Consider the following 20,073-nt stretch of genomic DNA (forward strand, 5'->3'; position numbering starts at 1 on the left):
GGGAGCTTTTCAAGTTTACATACAAACCTAACATGAGCACTGCATATACCCACTTTTACAAGTAATTACTCATGTCTTCTGTACTACCTTTATGCATTTCTTACCTCGTTCACCTTTTTAAATCATAGACTGGCCTTTCAACACTTTTTATTTTTATTTAGACTATGACACTTCATTTCCAATGACTACTGAAACTGCTTCAATACCTTTGGATTATAATGGGTCTTAATGTGACAAACAAAGCAAAAACTTAAAACGAATTTTCATGCCTCTTGTTTCTTCTTTCTCTGCCATGCCTAAAAATACAAATGCTACAAGCCCAATGCTATTCATACTATAAACAAGTGGTAATGTAACATTTCACTGAAAGAATTTCTAATATCTGCTAAACCAAAAATTTGATAAATATCTGTAATCAAAGCTTTCAAATATGTTACTAAATTTAACCAACCAAAGAAGCCTATATATTTTTTTCAAATTAGTTTTGAATGTCACATAATGTCCTCACTAAATCCTAACTTTATGATGATTGATGCTTTGAAACACTATACAACAGCATCACAATATCTACAATTTCAGTAAATTTAAACTGTCAAAGTTCCTCATTGGCCATAATTTTTCCAACGGCTCCTGATAGTCTTGCTCTCAAACCACTCTTTAACAAACGATAACAAATCTCAAGAACAATAAATTCAAATCACAGTAAAATTGTTACAATGTACAATTTAGCAGCACTGGGTTTGGTTAGTATTTGGATGGGTGACCACCTGGGAACACCAGATGCTGGTGTCATTCAAATAAAAAGGCTATCCCCTGATAAATGGGAAAATGGCATTTTTATATGTACAATTTCTGTCTTTTTATATATATTTTTTTGTATACAGGTGGACATAGCCTTTATTATTTCAACATATAATGCCTTCTAAGCATCATATGGATATGGCAGAATTATAATACAAGAGAATGGAGATAAATAGTTTTTGTAAAGGGAAGAATTAGGTACATTAGATGAAGATATCCCTGTAAAAAAATGCAAGATGTGGGCAGCAATCATACCTGTGTTTCAATGTGAAGCCATATGATAGAGCAGATTGAAAAGGAGTACGAGAGAATACGAGAATTGGGATATTAATTTAGAAGAAAAAGAGCTTTTATGGAAGGCCATTACATGGGTTTCAATGTGTAAGAAGTGAGTGTGCTTTGACTTGACCGCCCTCTTTATGTAGAGGAAAAAGGGCCCATGGTATACATTATGATAGGATTATTGATTGCACAGATATGCAGTCAATACTTGAGGGAGTTTAATGGTACACTTATGGACTCACTGTACAACATTATTCAACATTCAGAGAAAAACTTCCACTCACAGATGAATGCAAAGTTACTTTTTAACTTTTACTCTCCCTGGTTTTTGCTACTTTTAAATCTCCACAGTATGGTTCCCTACAATCAAGAAAACAAAGACACCTTACATACAAAACAAAAAGGATTAACTGGATGCACTCAGACCACCTTAATTAGTATCTACACTTGAACACCAAGACCCTACCCATAGAGCATGTGAAAATTATAGGCACTCAGTTCTTCTATGCAAGAGCCCTCAATCCTACTCATCCCTCATATCATATAGCTACAATCCACATAAACACAACAAACATACACTAGTAACATACTACTCAAACATCAACAACCTCCCACCTACTACACCTTGAAATACACAATCAGATAACAGAACAAGCACTCCATACTCCACCGGACTCCCCCAGGATTAGCCAAACTGAGAAATCCCTCCCACAACAAGCAAGAAACACATTAGCATGAACGTGTTAAGGACATCTCCCAGCACTGAAACAATAACACAGAATAGGAATGGCCACAGAAACAAATTGCCCCAGGTGTAATCACCATACAAGAAATATGGTACACCTCATCCTACACTGTCCTACTCTAGCTTTACCCAGGCAAGAACACAATGGAGAGAATGAATATTTAGTTGTTGTCTAGTTTCAATGAGTGGAAAACCCGCAGCTCTGGTCCAACCACAAATCTCTCTGGGAAGAAACTTTAGACTGTTGCCTGTTGTATTGGCATGGGACTGTTTATATCACTGGCTCTCAGTTCTTAATATATGAAAAGGAGTGAAGGTGTTACCATACTGGGCTATTTTTTCTCTAACTGTTGAAGCAGATTTACAGCCCACAATTTTCAGAAAGGAATCTGATATGCTGGAGGAAAATAATTTTCCTCCATCATATCAAACAACATTTTATGTAAATTGCTGAAAAAACAAAATAGTTTGCCATGGTAATTTTACAGCAGAAAAAGTTCTGGATTGGGTGGTACCACAAGTTAATCAGAGGTTGGAGGAAGAACAGCCCAGTGTGATAATCCCCAAGACAGATGAAGTTGGGCCAAATCCAGAGACCAAGAGTCAACCCCTCAAAGCTGCACTTCCTCATGGATGTGAAAGGATCAACAGGTTTTGTTGGCTACTTGGAGGTTACAGTTCTCCCGCAGGAGCAAGATGAGGCAACAGATATTGGCTCTCATTATAACCCAGGTAGCAGTCAAAGCATACACATATTTCAAACACAAAACCCATTTAACATCCCTCTCATCTCAGCACTTCATGGATGAAGGGTACTCCCTGTAGCCTACTGCACCATTCCAGTGGAGAACAATGCAGCAAGATACAGCATTACCACATCAGGACCTAACACCTGGAGATGGTTTATCCCTACTGCTTCATCATAGGGCAACTGCACCCATTCAAAATAATTTACAAAGCAGACAGTAAATCATCTCTTTGGGGCCCATAACCCTTTCATCCATACTACAATTAGGTAAATACAGGGTTTCAAACCCACCTGGCCACCTCACTTGTTACTGCCACTGGCATACAGTAACCATTGTTAAGATCAACTTTATGAACACTTTCAAGTTATTCTACTGTGAATGATTTATATATCTTGAAGTAAATGCCTTTCAATGGTTCAGAAGACCTCAATCACTTCCATATAAAAATTTAACCTCCTCTCACACTTTCATTCTATACAAATTCTATACAGTCTCTGAGAATGGTGGCACCTTTCTTTTGTTGATTATGTTTATCACCGATTCCCTGGCCATTACTACTTAAAAAACTATTTCCTATGCAGGTTGAGGTGTATCAGGGGGAGGAGGTGCCGCTTGTTCAACAGCTGCTATAACTGAAGCACTGAACACAGACTTCTTGATTTCATGGGCACTTCTCCACGACACCTAAAATGAAAATGGAGGAAAAAAAAATTAATCATCCATGCATTCATTAAGGATAGAAAATAGAAAATAACTTTTACCTACACTTCTGCAATACATGAATCTGATGCATGAAATATTATCTAGTACAGATGTGTGTGTTTTTACCATGTGAAACATGTGAAGAGATATAATTAAAGTTGATAAAAGGTTATATTGGGCTTGGTCCAAAGATCAAGTGAAAGAAAATGCACCTCCATAAGAGGGCAAGTGTTAAATGGATTATGAAGACAATAGGCAAGATGATTTTCACCAACAACTGACTAACAGGACCACCACTTGCATGTATCCACAGCTGGTCATGTGGAACTGCAAAAAGTCATCCTGCCAAAGGAATACTGAAGAGAAGCATCTCTACTGCTTGTCTTCTAGTCCTACTGACACCTTCCCCTCCATCTAGAGGTGTAGCCCACGGGGTGAGGGGGGACTTTCACTTGGTATCAACTGGGCCCAAAATAAATAACCAGTTTTCCTTCCTCCATTTTTTCACATAAGGAAAGCTGACAGCCACTACTCTCCTCCTCCTCTTAGCACAGGTGTTAGGGTGATTATTCTCTACAATATCCAACTTGCACGAACACCACATGAAAATACCCATCACAATTTTGGCACAATTGAGACCAACCCATTACAAGCCATTGAGACAAGTTAAATAGAAATGTAAATAAAGAAAATCTTAATGGATAACAAACATGTTTCAAATTACTTTTTATGATACCAAGTGATAACATGGTGATGATGATATGGTTTAACATCACAAACTTCCCCCCATCGGAAGGCGAGGACAGTGCCCCTCACAGAGGACTTTATGGCACGGAATTTAATGAACCATGCCATTAATTCAACTTTGCCAGTGTCGGGATTTGAACCACCATCCCCTCGACCTTCACCGCAAGTAACAACGCCCTAACCCGCTCAACCAGCGGGTTAGGCACTCCATGTAATATTGAAATCAGGAATTATGACAACAGGTTAAAATACAGTGATTAAAGATTGAAAAGAACAAATTCTATAAACAATTACCTTATGTTTCTTATGTTGCACAGCTGCTTCTGTCCTCTTAAGCATTATTGCATCAGTGAATATACCATCTCTGGAAGCATACGTGGTCATTTGCCAGTCTAGAGCAAGATTGGTAATTTCTCTTCCAGACATACCTTCTGTCAAAGTTGCAACTTTTGAGCAAGCCTCACTATAGTCAAAATCCGCAACCTTTAGTCTCCTGCAAATTAAGACAAAAAACAAAACAAAATGAAAGAATATTTCAGGTATTTGTTCAATGTTACATTAAATGAAGTAGATGAATCAGCTCCAGCTTGGGTCCAGCTTGTGGACAGGGATGACTTCATCCATGCTGTGGATGTGCTATGTCTTGCTGCATTGCTTCTGACTGGCAGTGGGCAGGAGACTGGTATGACCCTTCATCCCTGTGAGGCTAAGATAAGAGGTTTGGACACATGGAAAGAATGAGTGAAGATTGATTAGTAAATGAAGTGTAGAAGGCAGAGATTGATGGAGTGAACATGAGGGAACAACTGAGGATGAGATGGCTGGATGGGGTGAATGAGGCAATGAGCAAGAGGGGAATGTCCATTGAGCAAGGAAGGGAGAAGGCAGGAGATAGGGATGAATGGAGAATGGCTGTGTATAAATGATACAGTGATACAAGGGAGGAGGGAGTTTAAGTGGTTATGAATGAATTATATTTTAATGTTGCCCAATGGGGTTTCTCTGCACAAGGGTGCAGAGAGGGGGTAGCCAATTAAGTGAAGCAGCTATGCTATGGATGTGCTGTGTTTTGCTCCATTGCTTCCTACACACGGCAAATGGCAAGATACAGGGATGACCTGTTATCCATGAGGAGCTAAGATGAGAGGGAGGAAAGGATGGATGGGAGTGAAGTGGGTGGGAGTGGATGCTTGCCTCTTGACTTGGCTACTTCTCTTATAAGGGAAAAAAGCCCTTGGTATATAATTTTTTATTTATTTTCATTTATTTATTTTTTTATTTATATATTTTTTTATTCTACAGCAAATTATCACCATTGTAAGTAAAAATGATATCCTACCTTTTGCCCTCTATGGCTGGTTGCAGAATATACTTGTCAAAGTACAGACGAACAAGTCGCTCTCGTTCTTCTTGTGAGGGTAAAGGAAACTCTACAGGCTCATGGACTCGATCCACTACTGCAAAGTCCAAAACCTCAGGTGTATTGGACGCCAAAACCATCATAAATCTGAAAACGTTTTACGAGTATAATTTGAACTTACAGGACTTCTTTTTTCCACAACCCTCCAACTTCATCCACCGACACACACAACCCCAATGCAGCTCCACAGAATGGCACCCTTCATTAAGAAAGGTTAAAACCATATCACCTCTATCCATGAGAGGGTATTTATTTCTTTAATCTGACTGCTACTGAGCTAATCATTTCCATGACACTTCTTTAGTGATGATGGAGTTAAGTATGAAATATTCAATATATTAATCTGTCCATTATACAAACTTCCACGAAAACCTACTTGTCTGTCTGAGTACCCGTTCGGTAGAGGAATGCACTGATGGACATTCTTAATTCTTCACTGATGTCTTCATGACGTTTCCTCAAAAATCCTTCAGCTTCATCAATAAACAGGACTAACCCCTTTCTTGATGTGCTTGCCCAATCAAAGACCTAAAAAGAATAGAAGGGGGGTGAAAAAGAGAAACGATTGATGTAAATCATCCGACAGATGTGACAAGATTTTCAAAAGTGTAGCACAGAAGACTATCTTCTGCAAGCACAGGATTTAGGCAACTGAAGGAGCAACTCATTACACCATATAACTTATATGGACTACATTAATATATGTTCTGACAGCTCAGTAGCTTAAAATAAAGAATACATGTAAAACTTACATACAGTACAAGAGAAAGACTAGAAAATACAAGAATGCATCAACAGAACTCCAGCAGGCCATTTATGCTCAAAAATACTGTCCTCATGGGGCAGCATACGAAAATAATGGTCCTAATTTTATCCAACTGCTCTTAAATTCTCATAATCAAAGTATTACGTCACATGGCCTTACCCCCCACACGATGCAATGCACTAAGACAGCACATCCAAAGTAGGGATCCACTGCTTCATTTACATGGCAACCCTCACTCCTCATCCACCTCATGCAAAAATAAAGATGAGGAGAAATCCCTTTGGACTGCATCAATTTTTAGTCCACTCACACCTATCTATTGCTTTCTTCCTTACCTGCTCAAAAGACATTCCCCTTTTACTCATGGCCCCTTTCATCCTATCCATCCATCCAGAGCTGGGCGCATTCCTCGGTGCGTTCCTTGGTGAGTCCCTCAGTGTCCTGACTATATATGTGTCAGTCAGGACACCAAGGGATGCACCTAGGAATGCACTGAAGAACATCCCCAGCTCTGCATCCATCTCATTCTCACTTAGGTTAAATCCATCCACCACCGTTTCCATACTTTTTGCTAGTTTTCCTCACTCATTCTTTCCACATGTCCAAACCATGTCAGTATTCCTTCATTAGCCCTACCTGCCAGCTCCCTTTCCACTCCCACTCTCCTCCTCACCTCATTTTTCATTCTATCCATCCTCATAACCTCCCCCCACCACTTTTAAAACATTTCATCTCAAGCCTTTAAATTTCCTTTTTCTGCTTTACTTAAATTTCAAGTTTCTGCCACCATACAGTGTCAGACACAATCACCCCTTCATATAAGCTTCTCTTTGCATAGGTACCTCTTTATCTATATATCAAAGGCTTCTTCCCCCTAAAGTAGCAAAGTGAAAATCACACACCTATTCTACTCCCGTGGCACCCTCATTTCCCTCTTATAGGTAACAAGTAATCACCCAGTAATAACAGAGAACTGGCCCAGTAACAGATATAATATGACTAAGATGTAATCACCGCAAAGAAGACACAAATCAAGCCATCTTTTATTCTTCAACATGCACTCGTTTCAGCCATATGTGCTATCCCAATGGCTCTGAAGATGTGGGTTTTCTGCAAGAGGTATCTGATGGTACAGACTGACTGGTTATCTTTGAAATCTAGTGTGACTATTAAGTGATAATATTTGAAAATTTGTGAATTTCTAACATGAGCACAGGTAACTTGTAGGAGAGCTAAAGGACATTTATCTTCATTATGAGCAGAATCCATCAATGCATCTGTTGCCCCTTGTCTTCCTTGCAGAAACATCACCCATACCAAGTTATGTTCCTTCCAGAACATTCATCATTACATCATAACATTTTCCATCCATCAGAAACTTCAATAGTTTTCTGTGCAACTATATATTACCAAATTCAGCCAATACAAAATAAAAATACCCTAGATGTAAACTGATAGGCTAAGTACCCCAAATATCAGGTCACCTTGTGAATGGCTCCAACTGAATCCTTCCCAAGCAGAGCAATGTCACCACCAGTCATGATGGCATAATCCATTCCTGAGTGCATAGCCAGTTTCTGAAATTAAACAATTTCATCATGAATTATTCACATTTAAGTGAATATATTACAATATTACACTAACTTCTCTTACCTTACCTAAGGCATAATGTACATGACATGATACCCAGGTTGTGCCCTATATCACTTTAAAAAAGTGCAAAAAAAGAAAAAACTTATACCACACTGCCTTAATTATTTACACATACACACACAAATTATACATATTCCCCATTCCTGACCCCCAAGATAAGGTCCTGGAATGAAACCGAGTACCAAGGAATGTTGTCAGGTATGACTTGCATCTTGAAAGAAAAAACAATGTGACAACACAATCCTATTACACACAAATACCAAAAGGCTTTTTCCCCCCTTATGAGGAAGGAGGCCACCTTTTACCCATATTGCACTCATTTGTTTTTCCTTTTATCTTAACTCCATATGGATGAAAGGTCATCCCTGCCCCCTGCCTAATGCCTGGGTCAGAACCGATGCAGCAAGACGGAGCACCTCTACAGCAGGATCCTACAGCAGATGGTTCACTCCAACAACTGGTGAGCTCCCCCCCCTTCCCCAGCTTCATCCACTCACAAGCAAAACAGAGAAGACAAATAGAAATCCCTTTGGGCCATATCAGTTTATCATCCATTCAAAACCACTTTCCATTCCCACCTACCTCTTAACCTCTCCCGAACCAGCTCAATAGACAATCTCCCATTCACCCAAGGCATCCATCCACCCCATTCTCAGTCTTCTCTTCAAGTTCATGCCATCCACTTCTGCTTTTCACACACTTTTTGTTAGTCTTTCTTCACTCACTCTTTCCATACATCCATACCATCTCATTCTTTGATCAAACCTATCTGCAGCTCACTTTCCATCCCCCCTTCTCTCCACCTCACCTCATTTCTTACCCTATTCATCAACATAAAACCACACCATAATTCTTAAAATACTTCATCTCAAACAAAGACAGGACACCATGAGCATATCTCCCTTCCCATATAATACAACTAGGTAAAACTAGGTACATACATATACAGTACATATACCAAGGCTTTTTCCCCCTTACAAGGGAGGTAGCCAAAGAGAAAAAGGCATAAATACATCTTAATTCCCCCTTTCTATCTCCCTGAAATTCCTAGTATCTGCTCCATAGTGTCATATGCATCACCCCTTCAAAGTCTCCTCTTTGCATTCATCCCTAAATACCTATTTTTCATTCCCTCAAGATATTTACTTGCTTCCTCACTCTACAATTTACCACTCTCTCTCCTACATTTCATGCTACAAGTGACCCTAAATACTTAAAATTCTGCACTTCCTCTGATCTCTCCCCTAGACTACCCACCATACTCAGCTCTCCATATGCAAAAAAAAGGTGGAGGAAACATGTTGAAGTTGAAGAGTCCTTGAGTCCTACCTGGAAAACTAAGTGTCAGCCACCAGGGGCCGCACCTACAGATGGAGATGAGGTATTGGCATGTTTTGAAGATGGGCTGCATGTCAATAATTATTTCTATTGTCCATCTTGCAAAACCACCACATGCAATACTCATAATCTATGTATACAGATATAAAAATTCTATTCTGACAAAGACACCAAATACCTACCTTGGCAAAAAGAGTTTTTCCTGTTCCTGGAGGCCCATGAAGTAAAATATTTCTATACATTCCCTTATTAAACTTTGTATTTTTGGTAGCTATGGCAATGTCTCTGGAAATAAGATAATAAAATAACATCACTGTCTTCGTAAACCAACTAATCAAGTAAACGAAATCAAATCAGCAGTAATTTTGAATTTACTTCAATGAAAGAAAAACAATGATTCCAAATTATTCATTCATGATAGTCTACAAAAGACTTCTTTCTTTACCTGTTGCAATTATTAAACACAATATAATTTTTCTAAATACATTTATTGATGGGTATACCAAGGTTGAACTGGAAGTATTGCTGGGGATAATCCAGTATATTTTCTTGTTCCTAAAAGAAGGAAAACAAAAAGTGTGGGGATGCAGAGAGGAGAGCTGATGTATAGTGGAGCTAGTGTTCAAGAGAATTTTGAAAATAAGATGAAAACAGTAAGGGGGTGAATTAGGTTGAGAGAAGGTGAGTCTCCATGGGCAAATGCTAATGAAACAGAAGTCAGTAAGAGAAAGGTCAGAAGAGTACTTCTGGTATTTGTTCAATGTAGAGGATAGGGAAGTTTTCATTGTGGCTGATATCCAATGAAAAAGGGCTGACGAGATAGCTGAATGATAGGGCCATAGGAAAAAGAGAACTGCAAGAGTAAGCAAGCTAGTAAGACAGCTGGGTTGGGTGGTTCTAAAGTGAAGTGTCTAACAAAAGGAGTAGTGGTTATGGTGGACTGGCTGGTGAACCAAACAGAAGGATGTGTTCCAGTAGACTAGAGAAGTCCATGTAAAGTTCTACTATGAGGAAAAACGGAACAAATATGGATGTAGTAGTTTTAAAGAAATCAGTCAATGAAGTACAGTTAGTAAGGTGTATGTGGTGTTGTTACCTGACAGTATTAGGAGGGGAACACCTCCCACTTCCTTACACTCCACTTACTCCCATATATCAGTCATGCTTTCCTTTCAGTCTGTCTACTGACATATTCTTGTTTCTCCATGTTAATGAAGTGGTACAAATAAACCAGCTTTGGCTATTAGGCCTTGCTGTGTAGGTGCTATGTCTTAATACACTGCTTTTGATCTAAGCAATGTGTGTGCATGTGGGGGGGGATGGTCCTTTATCCAAAAGGACTCAAGAGATTTTTAAGAGAGGAAACAAATGTATGTTGGAAGGGTGTGGGACAGGTAAAGGGTACATGCATGACTTTACAATCTACTTCCCTTGTAAGGTGGGGGAAGCCTTTTGGTTCATTTAAACAGTACCTTACCTTACACGTTCTTCCAATGCTGGGTTGAGCACAACTCCTTCTAAAACATCTTCAGGTTTCTTTTGTAATTTCTTAAATGTTTGTACAGGATGTCTAACACTATCAAAGACGTTTACTCTTGATGTATCCCGAACTAAAGAAGGTTTTGCTGTAACAATTTGTTTTTGTCAATTCCACCATAACCAACAGATATAAATTTCAGTTGCACTTTGGTGCAACTTCACACTATGTAAATCTAAATAACAAGAATTTTATCAACTATGTGAAAAATTGGTCAATGGATATCATTATGCCTTTATAACCTTTGCATGTGCCAAAAATGTTGTACATTTTCATTTGTACTTACAAACCAAAACACCAGACAATTCTGATATAATAATTTTTGCCTCATAACACTTCATTCCACAAAGATATTTGCTTGCTTCTTTTACACTAAAACTCACTTCTCCATCTACTCTACTCACTGACACAAGCAACCCTAAATACTTAAAACCCTCCATTTCCTTCAGCCTCTCACCCTTTCCATTCACCCTTCTATGACTAAGCTTGTGCTTGCACTTTGTGAAATTCTGCATTATTCTTACTTGTCATGAAAACAATTCTCTTGATTTCAGCCTTATTTAAAGTACTTACCTAATCTAGCTTCCATAAATCTGAAGGTAAGCCCCAGTGAACCTTTTACAGCATAGTACCCTGCTGTGAGAGCAATTAGTCCACCAACTGCTGCCTGAATTTTAGCTGGATCACTCAGAAAAGCCTCCAAGCCAGTACCTATAGCTGATCCGGCAGTTCTGTGGACAATTAATATGAAAATTACAAATCATATACACACACACATATAAAAGGTAATTTCCCCCCTTATATGAGGGGGTGGCTGAGCCATAACTAACACCCACACAGAGGAACATGATGAGCTTGTCGGGAGGCGTATACTGTATCTGCAGTTCAAGCCATCGCCTTTGTCCTTTACACTTGGACTGTTGGAGGCAGGTAACAATCACTGCTGGGAATCCAAGAAGTGTATGATTTGACCCCACAACTAAGCAAATGAAAGATTAGCATACTTCCAATACTGCCACCAGTACACACACAAAATTAAAAAGATAAATAAAATAAAAAATAAAAATATATATGAAATAAAATCTACATCTTTATACTAAGGGCCCTGTTATAAGAGAGGTAGCCAGTCAAGAAGCACACCACCCTTCTTTCCCTCTCCTCGTGAATAAAAAATATATTTTTTTATAAAATAAAACAACATACATATAAATAAATTCAATCTCCCCTCCAATCTCATCACAATGTGAATGATGGGTCACCCTGTCCCATGTCACACTGTTTTGGATCAAAAAATATACAGTGAAACAGCTTTTCCACAACAGGGCATGACAGTCCATCTATCTCATTTTTGGTCTTCCCAAGAAGAAGAAGAATCTATCTATACACAGATGGCTTCTTCTCCCCTTATAAGGGAAGTAGCCGAGTCAAAGGCATGCACCCACTCCCACCACAATGAAATAAATGAACAAATAATACTTACTTGATGGAAGATAATATAGTTTCTCTTTGCTCCACTATAGACTTCAAAGTAGTCTCTCTGTCTTCAGCTGCTCTGACTCTGATCTGTTCCAATGTAAGGTCTTGATTTTCTCTGTCTACTTTCCCTTTAGCAGCCATCTCTGCCTCTAAGCGCTTCATGTCATACTTGTGCCTTTGCTCAAGCTCATGCTCAATAGTTGCTATGAAAAGTAAAATTAAGCAGTTAGTGGCCAAGTCTTAACAGAAAAAATTTCATCTCTTATAACAGCATTGTACAAACACACCAAAAGAAACTTCCCTCCTTTTATGGGTGGGTGGCCAAGTCAAAGCATCACCCATCCCATACCAATCCAAAATATTTGCTGTCCCTTCTACCCTAGCATTTATTTTGCTTATTGTTTTCTTGTTACCCATTTACAGTGTAATATAACATTGTTCTGTCTGGGGTGCTACTACATTAGGCCTGCAGCACTGACAATGGTGAAAAGATCGAGAACCAATGGAGGATGCAACCCACCAGGAAGGATCCACCACCAGCCAACAGAAGTGTTCTACTTATTCCACTTCCACAGAAGTGTGGCCCTCAGAGGCCAATACCTAGTCTCATCAGGCCCAGAAATTCACTCTTCTCTATCTCACTTCCCACTGATGTATCCCCTCTTTTGTCTCTATTATATGAGTAGGTCAGTACTCTAGCACCTGCCCTCCCATATATTCTACCAAGAGACATAGAAACCAGCTCAGGACAATACATGTCCTATGTGCATGCAAGGCCGTCATCTAGGAGGTGCTAAGATGGGAGGGAGGGTGGAGGGATGTGGAGTGTTTTCAGGGATGGAATGGGTGGGAATGATTTTGTGCCTTTTCCTTTTTGGCTACCTCCCTGCTAAGGGAGAAAAAGCCTTGGTATATGTATGTATGTACATGCATATACCAAAAGGTCTTTTCACCCTTATAAGGGGTGAGGAGTCAAGACAAGCTTGTACAACTGTTCACCATCCCTAAAGAGCTCACTCATGAACATGTGTGAACAAACCAATTCACTACAATGAAACATATATAATTTACAAACAATTTTACACTATCAATCCTTCCCCCTCTTAATTAATTAATCTTGATAATACATCCTGCATTATCTTAAAAGATTTCCTTAATATCCTCACCTTTTCTCATGGCTTCCTGTTTAGCTACAGAGTCTTCTTGCCTTTTCAAATTTTCATCATTCATGCGCTGTTGCTGAGACAGCTGGTCAGCATACCTAAAAAGAATAAAAAAATAAATACATAAATACATAAATAAAAAATAATGCAATGTACTCATTCCTAACTGAAAATCTTCAATCAGAATACAAGTTACATAAATTGTTGACTCTTCTCTCTTGCAAAGGACCTACATCCCTATATATACAGCACCAGTTCCTAGGTTTACTCATTAGCCCTTCATGGAAGCAATTTTGTACTGCTGTCTTTACTGTACTTGTGCTGGTCACTACATGATTACATATTCCATGTTATTTGGTACAGGACCTAAGGAAGAGTTGTTTGACAATTTTCCACTGTTTCTTTTGTAACAAGTGAGTGTACACACTTGTGAAAGAACATGTTAGGTATTTGGAGTACTGTATATTCTTGCTTTTCCAGCTTTCATCTTTTTCAATGTTAATTTTTGCTCCTTTATGGTAATAGCCTTATCATTCTCTTCTCCAACTGCACAATTAAAGCCAACCTGTCCCTGTCCTCCTATGGTCAACAACTTAAATACTCCACCCAACTTCTCATAGCCTTCCCTTCCATGTTTCATAGCATGGTTAAAAATCGGTCTTCATAATTCATGAACACTAAACTACAATTAAAGTTCTGTCATAAAAGAAAAAAAAAAAAATGAAATTGAATTCTACATGGCAACCCCATATGGAGAAGTGGTAGAGATACATGTATAACAATACCATACATGATTTATAATTTCATATTCTCAATGACTATGACCAAGTGCTGCAGTACACTGATGTGTTTATAGGTTCCGCATTACAAACTGAAAAAGACAGCATACATACACCAATGGTTTTTCCCCCTTACAAGGGAGGTAAAAAGATAGCACTACTGTATATATATACACTTTTGACTCAACCACCCTCGGTATTTAATTGAATGTTATGACCAATTCCTTAACAATGCCTTCTTTCATAAAATGTAAAATCATTTACCTTTCCCTAGCAAGTTGGTCCTGGTACTGTGCCTTTTGTTGGTCCAATTTTGCCTGTTCTTGCAAATTCTTTCTTCGCTCTTCTGCTTCAACACGTTTTCCCTCAGCTTTCGCCGCTTCAATTTGCACCTTTGAAAAAATAAACAAAAATTGTGAGGCTAATGATGAGTACCTGCAAGTTCTGGTCCAACAAAATGGATCTTCAAACCTGTCAACACCCCTACATTCATCTGGAGATGCAGCTCTGACACAGTCTCTTAAGCAGGTGAGATTTCTTTCTATTAACATCAAAGTTCCTGAACCTTTTGACATGAGACCTGAAAACAGGCAACTCTTCCCCTCATCCTCCTAGAAGCTGGTGACACAGAAACATTCTCATAACTACAATAACAACACCAGCAACAATAATACATGCATATCTTACAGGTCCCTTCCCCATCACATTGGACCAAATCAAGGCATATAGCTACCCTTCACTCATGCTACACTCATCCTAAAAGCTATTCATTGTTCCTTCTATCTTAGTTATTTGTAGATGAAGGTCATCTCTGTCCCCTACCTAGTGATGGAGTCAAAGGTGATGCAGCAAGACAGCACCTCGACAGCAGGACCTGATAGCCTAAACTGGTTTACCCCCCACCCTTTTCATTACATGGTGACCCTCCCTCCTCACCCATTCAAGAAATTACAGAGCAGACAAGAGGAAATCCCTTCAGCCCACATCTTACCTAATCCAGGTGCCTAACCAGCTTTCACCACTATCAATGCTCTTCGTATCTTGTTTTTTTCTATAGCCTGATCTTTTTCTTCTCCCATCAAAGCTATTTTCCTAGCATCTCCCACTACCACAATCAATTCACCTTACCTGCCCCTCCATTCAACAACCCCCTGAAATACTCTACCCATCTTCCCCTTACAAACTGGGAAATTCGAGAACAAACAAAACAACCCCATATTAAAAAATGTAACAAGATTAAAGAGACTGAAATGGGCAGGGCATGTTATAAGGACACAAGAAGATAGATGGCCAAAGAAAGTGTTCAAGAGCGGAGTGTGTGGAAGACGACCACTTGGATGACCTAGAAAAGACTGGAGGAGATGCGTTGAAGATGTGCAGATATGCAAAATAGAACCAAGAGAATGGAAGGAGGTGGCATAGGAGAGAAAGACATGGCGAGACATTTCAAAGGCGGTTATGGATCTAAAGTGGCCAAAAGACCCACGAAGTAAGAGAGTAAGAGTATCTTCCCCTTACTGCCTTCATCTGTCCATCTGCACCCTTTACCGTACCTTTTCCTCTCTACCTGAATCATCCTCTCACTCTTAACTTCCTTTCAGAACAATGCACAGAGGCACGAGTACTTTCACAGTAAGGACGACAGCCAGAGCTGGTTTGCTCCCATTGTTTCATATGGTGACCCTCCCCCACCATTCCTCTACTCAAAATAACAAAAAAAATCAAATTACGCACCTCTAACTCTTTGGCTTTAGATAAAATTTCTTTCTGTTTGGTCTCTTCCTGGGCCATTGATAAGGACAATGCCTCCTTTGCAAATGCTGCAGAAAAAATACAAGAAAATAAAAGTTAAAATAAATAAATAAATGAATATGTAAACAAAATAAACAAATATTTAAATGAATAAATATATATGTAAAATATGATGGTTATAACAAGAAATCAATGCTAGAAATATTATCAACCAAATATTAATAAATCAACTTTTGCATAGATATTTGGCAATTTTCCATAACCACTAAAAAATATAAATCTGTTCTGAACCCATAAATTTGTTTCCCATCATATTGTACCTAGTTAGCAATTTCCACATTTTTTTTATTGTGCATCCATCTTTGAACCCTAAAGTATACGAGTGGGAGTGGGTAATTGCCTGACTTGGCTACCTCTCTTATAAAAGGGAAAAAGTCCTGGTTATCTAGATAGAGCAAAAAATCCAAATCTGTTTGAACCCATAAATTTGTTTCCCATTCCATTGTAGCTAGATAACAAATTGCACAAAATTTTAGCCATGCATCCACCTTGGAACCCAAAAGTATAAGAATATTTTCCAATATTTTTTTTCTTAAAAACTTACAGGAAATGACATCTCCCTAATTAATAAAACAGGTCTCTTGAAAGCAGAGATAAATAAATAAATAAATAAATAAAAAATTCTTTACATGAATACATTTAAAAACAATCATCAATCATGAGTTTCAGGAGATTTTAATATTAAACTTTAAACCACAATAAAAATCAGTTTAAAAATTACTGTCATTTGGGGAACACTAGGGCTTCCTGAATGTAACCTTTTTTCATGGAAAACAGAAATTCAATTATGCTGTTTTAAAATCAAGTTATTGAATAAAACATGCTAATTGAACATAAAACAAACTTACGAGATGTTTCAAGGTCCTTAGCAGCTTTTGCTGCCCTCTCCAATGCAGCAGAGTCGAACCTGTAGGCTTCCATTTCCTTGTTAGTTGGTGGTTTCCCGCCATCACCACCCTCACCTCCCCCTGCGGCACCAGGTGGTGGGAATGTAAATTGCGAGAAGTCTGGTGGCTGCTGCTTGTTTAATCCAAATAACCAAGACATTTTGTACCTATATAAAAAAGGAAACAAGATCATTAATATTCCTTCATTAATTTTACTTGTTGAAAAAAATAGTCCTAACACTTTTCTGATTCCTACACAAAATGTTGTAAATCCTGTTAATTATGTTCATTACCTTGGAGTTATATTGTCAGCATATGATTTAAAGTATATAACTGTAGTAAATAGAGGTTTTCAGATATTAGGCTGGATCATAAAAATACCAGGTTATGGGAGTGAACTGCAAATTTAATTCTTTGAAAGTCTGGTTTTACTAAGGCTGGACTACTCCTCACAGTTACTGAGCCCAACTGAAGTTTGTGGAATAGATGTACCAGGAAATAATACGAAGCATACACGAAACCATGAAAATTTATTCTGAATGATTAAAATGGTCAAAACTAAATCATTTTGAAAGGAGACATACAAAAAAAATAATAAATAAAATAATAATAATAATAAATATGGTATAAATAAAAACTCCCATGCAGAAAGCTGAATTGAAACCTAGAACTACAACACCTCAGCTCAAACAAAATAATGTCCTTGACTGATGCATTCAACCACTCCTGGAAAGAAAATATATTATATATATATATATATATATATATATATATATATATATATATATATATATATATATATATATATATATAATACCCATAGCAAACCTAAACCACCAGAAAATCCAGCATCCTACAAACCTATCTCATTACTATTCACCATGTTCAAGTTTCTGAAAAGACTAATGGCAAAAACTAATCTATCCACCTCCCTAGACCAACATGTTAAGAAATACAGCTTTCCATACAGATGCATCAACTGGACCAGCTTAGCTGACATAGCCCAAGCTTTAACCATAGGCCAATTCAAAATTATAGTAGGATAAAATGATATAGAACCCCAAGCATGGCTCCTGTATATTAAGATATATATATATATATATATATATATATATATATATATATATATATATATATATATATATATATATACACACACACAAATGGTTAAAGGTACAGCAGTCATACTCTGGTTTTTCATGGCTAGGAGTATGGCACACTTCTGTGCATGATCGAACTGAGTTCCACTTCTGTGGTTTCACCCACCTCAAGTTAGAAATTTAAATTAGCTGGAGCTGACAACCTGCTCCTGGTGAAATTTGAAGTTATTTCCAAATTTATTTCATTTGAGTTGCAAAATTGTTCAAACATATGAACAAGAACATTACTGTAATCTGTATGATAGGTTATGTCATGTCATGTTAGATTAAGTTAGGTTAATAGGTTTGCTTTATTAGTTTAGATTAGGTTGGGTTGATAGCCGATTATATTAGTGAATACAACACAACTGATACAAAGCCATATTTGCTATTTTCACCGGCTATGAATATGGCAGCGACATAAGCAGTGACACTGCATTTGTGCATGCTCAAAACTAGCCATGGAAATTTGAAGTATCATAATATGGTAACGGTTGCTATATCCTGCACACACACACACCAAAAAAAAAATCCCACTTGAGAGATGATATAATCCAGAACTGAAACTGAAAAATTTAGGAAATATGTTTATTCCAGTATCAAACACATTTCTCATTTCTTTCTTTTTGAAGTTTGAAAGATTTTTTTCTACTCTGTGGATAAATTGCGTTGTTAGGTTTGGTGAACGTTATGAGCTATATAACGGCATGAGTTTCATGTTTACTATCCATGCTGGCAAAATTCTGGAATTTTTCCAAGGAATCATGACCATTACACAAATAACAAGGCCTACCTGAGATCAGATCATAAAGATGGCTATAAAAACCGACAAAATAAGTAAATACAATTAGATAGGTAATTGTATAAGGTTAGAAGGATACAAAATCAAATTTCCATGCATTGATCTCTGGAATAACATATTAGAAGAAACAGTACTGTCAGGTAACACAAGCAAATTTTAATTTTAATTATGACCAATCACCAATGGAAATACAGGGGCCTTACGATGATCGCTTATATCCTGTACACAACTGGGTATAAACACAAGCACACTAGCAATATGGTTTCAATACACAACATATAATACTGGTCTGGCTGTGTATCATGTATACACGTACAGATGACTTAATTTATATAGTCAATGGGTATCCTTACACACTGAACTTCCAATATTTACTTGTACCGGCAGAAGAAAATTTTTGCCTAACCTGATCACCACTATGTAAACAATACAACTGCACAGTTTACACACTGTAGATAATTCATTAAATATTCTTAATAATTAAGAATTGTGATGAAAATGAATCATAACAAATACTAACTTGTTGCTGAATTTTTTGACGACGATCTATCGGGACACAGACAAGTTTGTAAACCTATCTAGCAGACGCTTTTCTGCACGTGTGATGCATAGACATCACAAGTGAAGGTTAGTTTGCGTTGGGCAAAAAGTTCTTAGAGGTTTAATATATTTTGTAATTCCCACTTTCACATATAAATACTCTTGTATTACTTATGTCCCTTTTCTTTTGTATAAAACTAATGTTTATAAATGTACTGCATTTCCTTTCCAGTGAAAATCACATGTGCTGTTTATGCACATCATCGCAATCATCGTTATATATCGTCAAAACTGGTGTTATTCAATAGGGTTTTCAAGTTGAGGATCAGAAATCAGTGATAGAAAATTATCGGTTATAACACCCTACGCTGGATTTTGTCATCATATAATATTTCACAGAAGTAACTGTTTACGTCGGAAAAGTTATACGAGGTACAAAAAATAAACTTGCATGCACTATTAGGCAACATCCAACATTCCCAAGTTACACAAAACAGTGTCATAGCTCTCAGAATTATCGAAAGATAACCAGTTTACTTTTATTGCCGTCACAGACTCTTAACTGAACTTAGAAACAGTTAAAGATTAAGTAAATCGGGAAAAATACGCTTCTTTCAGAACAGACGTAATGACAGAAGCCATGGATGGGCAATCCAAGATCTAAGGAATAACAGGTCTAACCACTTCCGACCGAATTTCGAGGGAGTTGGCGCAGCGGGCCCGTGAACGTCACCT

General features: G+C 37.8%; 1 protein-coding gene across 3 annotated transcripts; it reads right to left on the reverse strand.

Moving 5' to 3' along the window:
* Positions 1-869: 869 nt before the first annotated feature.
* Positions 870-19,470, reverse strand: bor (ATPase family AAA domain containing bor). Of its 3 annotated transcripts, none has more exons than XM_076210427.1 (14): positions 19,319-19,470; positions 16,819-17,024; positions 15,893-15,978; positions 14,423-14,550; positions 13,383-13,477; positions 12,221-12,419; positions 11,314-11,471; positions 10,681-10,828; positions 9,386-9,488; positions 7,697-7,789; positions 5,823-5,974; positions 5,366-5,533; positions 4,321-4,519; positions 870-3,261 (listed from the first exon to the last, which is right to left on the reverse strand). In XM_076210427.1, exons 2-14 carry the CDS (start codon positions 17,015-17,017, stop codon positions 3,151-3,153), a joined length of 1,839 nt encoding a protein of 612 aa, XP_076066542.1. In that variant the 5' UTR covers positions 17,018-17,024; positions 19,319-19,470; the 3' UTR covers positions 870-3,150. The 3 variants fall into 3 exon arrangements, with proteins under 3 accessions (XP_076066542.1, XP_076066552.1, XP_076066560.1); XM_076210437.1 differs by lacking the exon at positions 19,319-19,470 and adding an exon at positions 19,152-19,219; XM_076210445.1 differs by lacking the exon at positions 19,319-19,470 and adding an exon at positions 19,115-19,133.
* Positions 19,471-20,073: the final 603 nt, after the last annotated feature.

Source organism: Oratosquilla oratoria, chromosome 2 (genome assembly GCF_046742065.1).
Source record: "Oratosquilla oratoria isolate Oo_2021 chromosome 2, ASM4674206v1, whole genome shotgun sequence".
Taxonomy (NCBI): domain Eukaryota; kingdom Metazoa; phylum Arthropoda; class Malacostraca; order Stomatopoda; family Squillidae; genus Oratosquilla; species Oratosquilla oratoria.

Bases quoted from the DNA above. Each gene is read 5' to 3' on its own strand.
- bor (XM_076210427.1), bottom strand. From the start codon at position 17,017: ATGTCTTGGTTATTTGGATTAAACAAGCAGCAGCCACCAGACTTCTCG. The intron at 7,790-9,385 runs GTAGGTATTTGG...GTTTAATTTCAG, and splicing joins GAAAAACTCTTTTTGCCAAG to AAACTGGCTATGCACTCAGG. The intron at 5,534-5,822 runs GTAGGTTTTCGT...AAACGTTTTCAG, and splicing joins ACGGGTACTCAGACAGACAA to ATTTATGATGGTTTTGGCGT.